Source organism: Oncorhynchus mykiss, chromosome 2, assembly GCF_057628025.1.
Source record: "Oncorhynchus mykiss isolate SJ-2025 chromosome 2, ASM5762802v1, whole genome shotgun sequence".
Lineage (NCBI taxonomy): Eukaryota > Metazoa > Chordata > Actinopteri > Salmoniformes > Salmonidae > Oncorhynchus > Oncorhynchus mykiss.
In genome coordinates, this window is record NC_143023.1 from 66,734,576 (window position 1) to 66,746,392 (window position 11,817).

The 11,817-nt window shown below is 41.2% G+C and overlaps 1 protein-coding gene across 1 annotated transcript; it reads left to right on the top strand.

The window, feature by feature from the left end:
* The first annotated feature begins 9,373 nt into the window (after nucleotides 1-9,373).
* Nucleotides 9,374-11,389, top strand: foxl1 (forkhead box L1). The gene has a single exon (XM_021569469.3). It carries the CDS (start codon nucleotides 9,627-9,629, stop codon nucleotides 10,857-10,859), a length of 1,233 nt encoding a protein of 410 aa, XP_021425144.1. The 5' UTR covers nucleotides 9,374-9,626; the 3' UTR covers nucleotides 10,860-11,389.
* Nucleotides 11,390-11,817: the final 428 nt, after the last annotated feature.

Sequence of the window (11,817 nt, forward strand, 5' to 3'; positions counted from 1 at the left end):
CAAGTCAGAACAGTAGGATAAATAAAGGGGGCATATAAACAGACAATGAAAGCTCTTACAATATTCAATGATTATATTTCTCTAAAACATGTTAAAGGCTACATGTGCACCACCAAGTCAGAACAGTAGGTGAAATTAAGAGGGGAAAAGAAACCAAAGTATTAGGGTGAGGCATGTGGGCTACTAACAGCTTACTACACAACATACACTTAGTATTACTTTCTTAGCTACAGTATACATATCTCCCTGGCATATTACATAATTTATGCAGCAGCATACAATACATTTTTGGACTCTCCTTGTTGTGCTATACTCACTTGAACAGGAAGGTGGTGCGGCGGTCCTTTGTGGGCAAATTTTGTCATCAGCCTGGCATTCTCTGGATTTATGGTGTTTTCAAGACAACTGGGAACTTGGAAAAAATACAAGGTCGAATCATGATGACATCAGTGATCTTCAGGTTGTAGCGACAGAAAAAGGCCCAATTTCCCGATTTACAATTCAAGACTTGGATGACCGTTCAAAACATATTTTCCCAGTCGGAGCTAGTTTTTTCCCCGAGTGCCCAGTTGTCTTGAACTCACTGAAGTCAGATTTCCCAGTTCTGAGTTAACAGTTGTTTTGAGTGCGGCACAAATCATGCTTCATTGACAGCATTGCCAATGTTGAATGTTTATCATTTTAAGCTTAGAAAAGAGACCCTTTATGCCAGACTTGGGATCACACAGCCACTCCACTCAATAGCAGGCTAGTTATTGCTTTGAATTGCTTGCAGTTAGCCACTGATTACTTCCAAACCACTCATTGTTGAATTTGCGATTTCCAACTTGTTGTGTAATGTTTATGGCCAATGAGCACCGATACATTTTATCTATAGTTTGTCTTCATTAGTTCTCTTCATATGACAAGGATTAAAATGGATTTGCCAGTAGATTGTCGACTTAATTCATGATGATGACTGCTAGCTAATATTTTAAAAGTATGATGTTCACATTATCAGTCCAATCAAAGCTACTGTAGATATAACGTGATTTGACATCCTTTTATCTGTAACCAATGATCTTGAGCCTTCTTGGATGGGCACTTCCAATGTAACTCTATGGCAGCACCCAAGGGGCTTCAATTTTCGAGCTCCACCTTTAAGACTAGGCGGTGACGTTGTGTCCCCATGAGTGACAGAACACTGAGCCAATCACAGCGCAACTAGAGAACATGACCAACCCCTACGCTCAGTTTTTTCCCACTGGCTGCCCCACCACCACAGAAAGCACAGAGCTAGGCTGAAACACCTGGATTTTGAAGCTGCCTTACTCAAGAAAGCAAAAAAGAGACCATACTTGTATTCTGCTTTATTAACTGAATTATTATTATTATTATATATTTTTTTACATTGTTTGCAAACTGATATGTGACACGTATTAGTGCCGAAATAACATGTAAAACAGGCAAACCCTGTCAAAAATGAAGGGTCGCCACTGGAACAGATCCCTGGATATAGAGAGAAATAGTAATGCCATTTTTTTGTAGGCACTAACTCTGCCATGGTTTGTTGGACGCTTCAGCGCTATGGGGAAATGAATGGCGTTTTTGGATAAACGCTGAAAATAAGGTCTGTGGTAAACACAGGCTTAGGAGATCTTATACATTTTGTTCTATGAGATAATCCTCATCAGCTAGCGCATTTTCTTCCTGCATTTTTAAGCATTTATGTAATGACAAATAAGCACAAAGGCTTCATAATTCGTAAAGGTCATGTCAACTGACTGATATGTTATATAACAAAACGTATAAGATCTCCTAAGCCTGTGTTAACCTCAGACATTATTTTCTGAGTTTGTCCCAAAACCCTATTCTTCCCCATTGATTTTCCCCATAGGGATGGATTTCTGGGTTTTAGGACTTCAAGCAGCTAGCAACCTACAGTTAACCTCCTGGAAGAAAAACAAGCGAGGTTTGGAGCTACTATCCAAAGCCCTGACTTCTCACTGCTGCTGAAGAAATGTGTCATTTTTTTGTTGTTGAAGAATCTAGCTAATTAATAATCAACTTCAGAGCTAGGGGGCTGCTTGGTCCAGGCTTGTCTGATTAATCCATAAACATTAAAATCAGTAGATAGTGGTGGTGCTGATGTCATCCACATATTTCTATGAAAAACACCTGATGGCGTATGAAGCCGAAAGTATTTTAATTTGAAGCACACCATTGCTGAATGGGGCTGAAGTACTGAGGTATAATAAGAACTGGAGACTGTATCCAAGATGTACGACTGTTGTTTTCAAGGTAACCTACTCTTCTTCTAGGTTTAATGGTGGTTGGCATCAAATAAATGTTGCACTACCACCACCTACTAGACTGGAGTATAACTCCCTTATACTTAGCTTGAAAAAAATACATAAAAAACACTACACTCACAAACCCTCCCGCCCCGGCAACCCCCCCAAAAATATCCTACTCCACTATTTAAATATACAGTGCCTTGCGAAAGTATTCGGCCCCCTTGAACTTTGCGACCTTTTGCCACATTTCAGGCTTCAAACATAAAGATATAAAACTGTATTTTTTTGTGAAGAATCAACAACAAGTGGGACACAATCATGAAGTGGAACGACATTTATTGGATATTTCAAACTTTTTTAACATATCAAAAACTGAAAAATTGGGCGTGTAAAATTATTCAGCCCCTTTACTTTCAGTGCAGCAAACTCTCTCCAGAAGTTCAGTGAGGATCTCTGAATGATCCAATGTTGACCTAAATGACTAATGATGATAAATACAAACCACCTGTGTGTAATCAAGTCTCCGTATAAATGCACCTGCACTGTGATATGATGGATGACATGATCACATGATCACTCTGGATGAACTGCAGAGATCTACAGCTGAGGTGGGAGACTCTGTCCATAGGACAACAATCAGTCGTATATTGCACAAATCTGGCCTTTATGGAAGAGTGGCAAGAAGAAAGTCATTTCTTAAAGATATCCATAAAAAGTGTTGTTTAAAGTTTGCCACAAGCCACCTGGGAGACACACCAAACATGTGGAAGAAGGTGCTCTGGTCAGATGAGACCAAAATTGAACTTTTTGGCAACAACACAAAACGTTATGTTTGGCGTAAAAGCAACACAGCTCATCACCCTGAACACACCATCCCCACTGTCAAACATGGTGGTGGCAGCATCATGGTTTGGGCCTGCTTTTCTTCAGCAGGGACAGGGAAGATGGTTAAAATTGATGGGAAGATGGATGGAGCCAAATACAGGACCATTCTGGAAGAAAACCTGATGGAGTCTGCAAAAGACCTGAGACTGGGACGGAGATTTGTCTTCCAACAAGACAATGATCCAAAACATAAAGCAAAATCTACAATGGAATGGTTCATAAATAAACATATCCAGGTGTTAGAATGGCCAAGTCAAAGTCCAGACCTGAATCCAATCGAGAATCTGTGGAAAGAACTGAAAACTGCAGGGGGCTGAATAATTTTGCAAGCCCAATTTTTCAGTTTTTGATTTGTTAAAAAAGTTTGAAATATCCAATAAATGTCGTTCCACTTCATGATTGTGTCCCACTTGTTTTTGATTCTTCACAAAAAAATACAGTTTTATATCTTTATGTTTGAAGCCTGAAATGTGGCAAAAGGTCGCAAAGTTCAAGGGGGCCGAATACTTTCGCAAGGCACTGTATCTGCTGTTGTCACGCCCTGACCTTGGAGATCCTTATTTATTCTCTATGCTTGGTTAGGTCAGGGTGTGACTCAGGTGGGAGAATCTATGTTTTCTATTTCTTTATTGTTTTTGCCTAGTGTGGTTCCCAATCAGAGGCAGCTGTCTATCATTGTCTCTGATTGGGGATCATATATAAGTTGTCATTTTCCGTTGGGGTTTTGTGGGGTGTTTTCCGTTTAGTATCTGTGCCTGACGGAACTGTTCGCTTTCGTTTTTGTATTCATTATTTTTGTTTGAGTGATTCTTGACAATAAAGATCATGAACACTTTCCACGCTGCGCTTTGGTCCTCTCTTCCTTCAAACGAGAGCCGTTACAGCTGTATTCAATTCTATATTATTCTGCGGTATCTTAGTCACTTAATAATGTTTACATATCTTGCATTATTCATCTCATATGTTTATACTGTATTCTATACTCTTCTACAGTATTTTAGTCACTTAAAATAATGTTTACATATCTGGCATTACTCATCTCATATGTAAACAAAAAAAGAGAAGTCCCTTTTTCTGGACCCTGTCTTTCAAAGATAATTTGTAAAAATCTAAATAACTTCATACAGTAGATCTTCATTGTAACGGCTTTTAACACTGTTTCCCATACTTGTTCAATTAACAATTAATTAACATGCACCTGTGGAATGGTCATTAAGACAATAACAGCTTACAGACGGTAGGCAATTAAGGTCACAGTTATGAAAACTTAGGACACTAAACACACTTCCCAGGGTCCCTGCTCATCTGCGTGAACGTGCCTTAGGCATGCTGCAAGGAGGCATGGCCAGGGCAATAATTTGCAATGTCCCTACTGTGAGACGCTTAAGACAGCGCTACAGGGAGACAGGATGAACAGCTGATTATCCTCACAGTGGCAGACCACGTGTAACAACACCTGCACAGGATCTGTACATCCGAACATCACACCTGCGGGACAGGTACAGGATGGCAACAACAACTGCCCAAGTTACACCAGGAACGCACAATCCCTCCATCAGTGTTCAGACTGTCCGCAATAGGCTGCGAGAGGCTGGACTGAGGGCTTGTAGGCCTGTTGTAAGGCAGGTCTTCACCAGACATCACCGGCAACAACGTAGCCTTCGGGCACAAAACCACCTTTGCTGGACCAGACAGGACTGGCAAAAAGTGCTCTTCACTGACGAGTCACGGTTTTGTCTCAACAGGGGTGATGGTCAGATTCACGTTTATCATCAAAGGAATGAGCGTTACACCGAGGCCTGTACTATGCAGCGGGATCGATTTGGAGGTGGAGGGTGATTGTGCGTGATTTCCTGCAAGACAGGAATGCCAGTGTTCTGCCATGGCCAGCAAAGAGCCCGGATATCAATCCCATTGAGCAATTATGGGACCTGTTGGATCGGAGGGTGAGGGCTAGGGCCATTCCCCCCAGAAATGTCTGGGAACTTGCAGGTGCCTTGGTGGAAGAGTGGGGTAACATCTCACAGCAAGAACTGGCAAATCGCCTCCCGGGTGGAGCAGTGGTCTAAGGCACTGCATCGCAGCCTGGGCTCGAATCACAGATTCTGGGTTTGAGCCCAGGCTCTGTCGCAGCTGTCCTTGACTGGGAGGTCCATGGGGCAGCGCACAATTAGCCCAGCGCCATCCGGGTTAGGTAGGGTTTGGCCGGCAGGGATATCCTTGTCTCATCGCGCACTAATGGCGGGCCGGGCGCAGTGCACGCTGACCAGGTCGCCAGGTGCACGGTGTTTCCTCCGACACATTGGTGCGGCTGGCTTCCGGGTTGGATGTGCATTGTGTCAAGAAGCAGTTGTGGTTGTGTTGTGTTGTGTTTCGGAGGTCGCATGGCTCTCGACCTTCGCCTCTGCCGAGTCCGTACGGGAGTTGCAGCGATGAGACAAGACTGTAACTACTACCAATTGAATACCACGAAATTGGGGAGAAAAAAGGGGGTAAAATAATATTTTAAAAAAGGAACTGGCAAATCTGGTGCAGTCCATGAGGAGGAGGTGCACTGCAGTACTTAATGCAGTTGGTGGCCACCAGATACTGACTGTTACCCCCCCCCCCCCCCCCCCCCCAAGGACACATTATTCCATTTCTGTTAGTCACATGACTGTGGAACTTGTTCAGTATGTCTCAGTTGTTGAACCTTGTTATGTTCATACAAATATTTACACGTTAAGTTTGCTGAAAATAAATGCAGTTGACAGTGAGAGGACGTTTCTTTTTTTGCTCAGTTTACAATCAGAGTTACTTTAACCATACCACAATCAAAACATTTCCCAGAACTTGCTTTAGTTATTTTGCAACTTTGATTTGAAAAGTCTTCGTTTTTGGTTGTTTATAAGCCCAGTATGAGTAGAGGTGAGAGGTTACTTGGTTGGGTCAACAGGAAGTATTGTTAAAGAGATGCTTTACATTGAAATACAGATAGAGATGTAAAAGTCCCAGAGTTAATGATCCAAGGTCAAGGTTTTGTATTTCACCACCTGATGTTAGAATTCAAGACACCAGGCTTAAATCATGCCATCTCTCTCTCTCTCTATCCATCTCTCTCTATTCTGCAGGTATGTTTTGATGTGAGAGAGGATGTCAACCTCCAGTCCCGTCATTGCCACCTCACCCACTCTTAAGATAACCTTCCGGCCAACTGGGCAGTGGCGCCCGGTCATTCAGGGCAGGTGGGGCTCTTTATCTAAAAAATAAATAATAATAATAATGTAAAGGTATATTATATATATTTTTTGCCTGTTTTGCATATTATTTTGGCATTAATACGTGTCATATCAGTTTACAAACATTGTACAAAAAAACAGAATCATTGCATTAATAAAGATTTATACAAACATGGTCTCTTTTTTGCTTTCTTGAGTAATGCAGCTCCAAAATGCAGGTGTTTGAGCCTAGCTCAGGGCTTTCTGTGGTGGTGGGGCAGCCAGCGGAAAATACGGAGTGTAGGGGTTGGTAATGTTCTCTAGTTGCGCAGTCATTAGTCAGTGTTCTGTCACTCACGGGGACACTACATAACTGCAAAATCTACGGGGAGAGCTGAAAAATTCAAGCAGCCAAAGAGTTACATTAGAAGTAACCATCCAAGAAGGCTCAAGGTCATTGGCCATAGATAAAATGACGTCAAATCATGTTATGTCTACCGTACCTTTGATATTAGCTAGCAAGATTGCAGTCATCATCATGAATCAACTTGACAATCTACTGGCAAATCCTTTTCAATCTTTGTCATAGGAAGTGAATTATGACGAGAAATTGTACATAAACTTTACACAAGTTGGAAATCTCAAATTCAACAATGAGTGGTTTGGAAGGAATCAGTGGCTAAATGCAAGCATTGCAAAGCAATCACTAGCGTGCTATTCAGAGGAGTGGGTGTATGGTCCAAGTATGTGTTTAAGCATCTCCTTTCCTAGCTAGCTGGCTAATGTTAGCTATTCAGATAATTTACGAAAATCGCAATTTAGCAAGCTAACTTCACGACTAAAAAATATGCATAATCGTGGGTCTTTACATTAACTAACATAATCCTCTCAACTGTACGTTTTTTTGCATCATTCATTATGATGCTATAATTACTTACATCCTACTACTTGTAGTTAATTGACTTGATTCTTTTCATTGTTTTATTGATTAATGTACTGCATTGTAAAGGGAGCTTGCACCTTATCTGCTGTAAACTGTGTATGTCAGTACATTAATTCGTATGTTTTTTGAATACTTTAATTTGTTTATGAGCATTAAATCTGTATTTTTAGTTTATGGTTGACGCAGCTTGTTTGCCAAAAGCGCCATACTTTAACCAAGCCAAGGACTCTCCTTATAATCCTACAGATGGCAGTTGTGCAATAACAGTGTTAGTTATTTTAAGAATTTTATGGCTGAGAATTTTTGAAACTGAGAAACTGTTCGCAAGTATGTCCATACGGAGTTCAAAGCCGGTGAATGCACACAAGTCTTTGCTCCCCGTTTACAAGTAGTATTTTCCGAGTTTTCATGTATTTGGATTGCAGCATATGAGCTGCATGTGCATCCGTTTAATGTGCATGGACCAGAGCAATACCAACAAATAATCATAACACATAGGCTATAAATGATGTTGTTCTTCTCAACCATCTTTGTGCTGCAACATGCAGCAAGACTGCAAAATAATATGACAGCGGAAAAACCATAACGTCAGTGTGTGAACTATTTTCAAATATTCAGAGGATAACAAAAAATCCACAATTCTCGTTCTTGCCTTTAGATGTCGCCAAATGTATATTTTTTGTTCCCGGAAAGCAGGCCTACTGTCTTTAACCAAAACTAATCCGTATATGCTTGTCAGGGTTGCTCTGAACTCATTTGGGGCATTTCAGTGATAAAATAATTTATATTTCACACTTTCTCCAATGCAATTTAAACACTGTATGTCAATACAATATTAATATCATTCAAGGGGGACCTATATATCCTATTTCTCTATCAAATTAAACGTTTTCATTTCTCAATTTTCATTACGCCCAGGTGTTACTGGTTATACAATGACTTTCTAATGGCCATCTAGCCACTAACCGAACACCCAAAAATGTGTAGGCCAAGTTTATGATGTCCACAAAACAATTATCAAAAAATAGCTTACATTAAAATAGACTATAGCCTGAGCTCATTGACCGCATTATTTTCCTTTTTGCATTCACCCACATATATTATGTTTTAAATGTAAATGTCAAATATGTCACTCTTATAGCGGGCTATATTTCTATATATTTTATTTTAGGCCAATGAACGGAATGGTCTGCAACAGCACCCTACAACATCAGATGAATGTGTGGTCTAAGTACTTGAGGGATACATATAGGCTGCTTTTTGGCCATGTTGGCTTATTTCTTAATGAATCATAGTTTGTGAGGAGAGGAAAAAAGACAAACTAAAAAAAAACTCCAGAGTTTATATATGCTGAAACCTCCAAACTCGTAATGTAAGCACCGGCCAGCTGTGTGCACTTGTAAAGTTGTTATAATCCTCCTCCGTCTTATAAACAGGAAAATACATAATATAAAGCATCATGCACGCATCCACAAATAATACTGTTTACCTTCACGTCCTGCCAAATTGTCCTTTTATGGCAGTGGGTGGCTTTCTCACTCATCTCTTGATAAAACCGTTAAAACACTGTGTTCATATTTTTTTCAAGCAGTATAGCAGAGGGATATGCTCTATTGTAAAACAATTACCTAAAGTATATTTTTATGTATTGCTATAAATGAAATAAAAGCTGTGCCTATTTACACCATGCAGCTTTGGGGATTAAATGTGTAAATTATAGGCTATACCTTCTGTCTTTTTTTATTGCTAATGTAGGGGGGTCTGTCACAACTTGAGTTAAAAGACAATTGTTTAAGTTATTTTTATTTTATACTCTTTGTTTTCATTTCAAGTAACCCACAGCAACGTCCAGAAAGAACTCGACCGTTTGCTTGTTCTCTCTGTGTGAGCAACTTTGAGCGTCAAGGGTGGACGTGATATTTCAAACATCAGATCAGTGCGTTTATGTATTGGGTGCCCGGAAATTTTTCCAAATAAACACAGCTTGATTCAACTTGGGTGGGCAGACTTATCAACAGACTAATTCTATAAACAAATGAGGGAATAACCAAGCACACCATTGGCTGGTACGCAGGGGACACGCGGGGAGAGAGCCGCTTTCGGCAATGAACTTTTTAATTAATGTGGGTGGGCTGAAAACACAACGAGTGTTTATGATCGAACATTTATTTTCCAGTGCAAAGTCAACATAAAACAGCAAACGTACAACAATTATTTAACATTTCTAGACTCATGAGGCAGGGACGCAGCGTGAGCCCGTCATTTCAAGAGCAGCACTCTCTACGGGCTAAAGTTTCCTTGGGAAGGAAATAGCGCTTCAGCGTCATGAGCCTGTACCACAGCAGAGTGCCGCAGCTTGGAGTGCCACCCTCCGCGCTCAATCTCTCCAATTCCTCCTTGATTTACTTATATGGAGGCGACGGCGGTACCATTCTTCCCGCTTTGGGTTTCGTCCCGAATCGGCAGGAACCTCCGCAAAAACCTCCGTACAGCTACATTGCACTTATCGCAATGGCTATAAAGGGCGCGCCAGAGAAGCGCGCGACGCTGAGCGGCATTTACCAGTTTATCATGGACCACTTCCCTTTTTACCATGACAACAAGCAGGGCTGGCAGAACTCAATCCGTCACAACCTCTCTCTGAATGACTGTTTCATCAAGGTACCGAGAGAGAAGGGCCGGCCCGGTAAAGGCAGCTACTGGACTTTGGACACCAAGTGTCTGGACATGTTCGACCACGGAAACTATAGACGGAGGAAGAGAAAACTAAAGGGTCAAGAGACTGCAGAGTCCAAAACTACTCACAAGAGGAACAGGGGTCCGGTCTCCTCGAACCCGACAGGGTCTAAACTTCCAGCTGATGCTTACCTGAGGAGGATGGGTAGGCCAATGTCAGCTGGAGAGAGGGCTGTGGTGGGCACAGAGATGGAACAACAGCATAGATGTTATGAGAAATGTTCAGATTTAAAATATGTTCTTGGTGAGTTCAACAATGTTGGGATGCAGCAAAGTGGGTCTGGCCATGGCCCAAAATTAAATGTGCACAATGAAATCCAAATTGAATCCACGCAGGACATGTACGGCAGTCAATCCACTGACGCGCGCCTCGGTCCAAGGTGCATACCAGTTCAGGACCACAGGGTCTGGTTGGACGCAGCGCATCTTTCAGGAGCGTCTTCCCTCCACGAGGTTGAACCAGACAGCAGCATACTAGCGTTTGATGGGAGGGAGAACGGGTCTCCTGTCCTGTCCGGTTGCGCGGTGAACTTGAACTCATCTATTCTGTGCAGAACAAAGGACATTATACCCACCGTCCCAAGCAGAGCAACGGACAAATCAAAATGTTTTAGCATAGACAGTATCTTATCAAAAAAGGGAAACCAAATGCACAAAAGCAGCATTGGTGTGACAGCACAGACGGGCTTGGCCCCCCAAAGTCACACATTCAATTCGTCTGTTATCTTGGGTGCACGCACGCACCAGCTGTACCAGATGGAATTTCCTCTTTGCTCTTACTTATCATTCACCTGCCCTGAGAAAGTTCTACATTTCAAGTAGGCAAAGTGATATACAAACGAGAGGTGATGTGATAAAATGGGAACATCTAAAGATATTACGCACGAGTGTCACCATTTTCGTGCAGTGGGAAGAGAGAATATGATATTAATAATTTGACTTCTACAACCATCTGAACAAGAGCCTATCAGCACTATAACGATGAACCAATTATGATTACATTTATGATTATGATTATGATTATTAGGCTACCTTCACTTCCCATGAGCTGGTGCGCGTAAAATACCTCTGCATTTGACGAAAAGCCCTCATGAGTATACGGATGTTGTTTTAGTAAATGTAAATGTTTATTATAATGAGGGTTTTATATGTAGTAGCTCTGAGCTTGTCATCGGAGTGCCTGCCATTTCACTGTTGTGTGAGTTATATTCTGTGCTGATCCTCCAGTGTTACATTTCAATGTTAAAGTGGTAGCATTATGGTATCTGAAAATATATATCATTTTACAAAGTTTTCTTTTTCCATCTTGAATGTAAAAACAAAACCGTAATAAACTAAAAGAATACATTGCACATCAGCTTGATTTAATTCTATGAAAATTGACAAAAGTAAATTGAGGACATTGCAGTGCAACACATTCAATCTTAGCCTATAAAACGTAAAACTCATTACATTTGGTCATGCATTCTTTAGTATAGCCCTGCAGACAGTCTTCAATGCTCTCCCTCATACAGACTTACACCTTGGAATAATTTGAGTTTATTTTATTTTTACAGGGACAGTACACATTAATCAACGTTTCAGTAAATGTTCCGGCTCATTTTCAACCGCAGTCCCTGGGCATGTTAGAAGAGTTAAACTTGTTCATGACCCACAGTAAGTAGGCCTATTGCATCAGAATTAGAGCTATGGGCACCAGTAAACATACATTTGTTTACCAGTTGATCAAATTTCCCATTGCAAAAAGTGCTGTTAACACAAATACTGTATCAACCAGAGC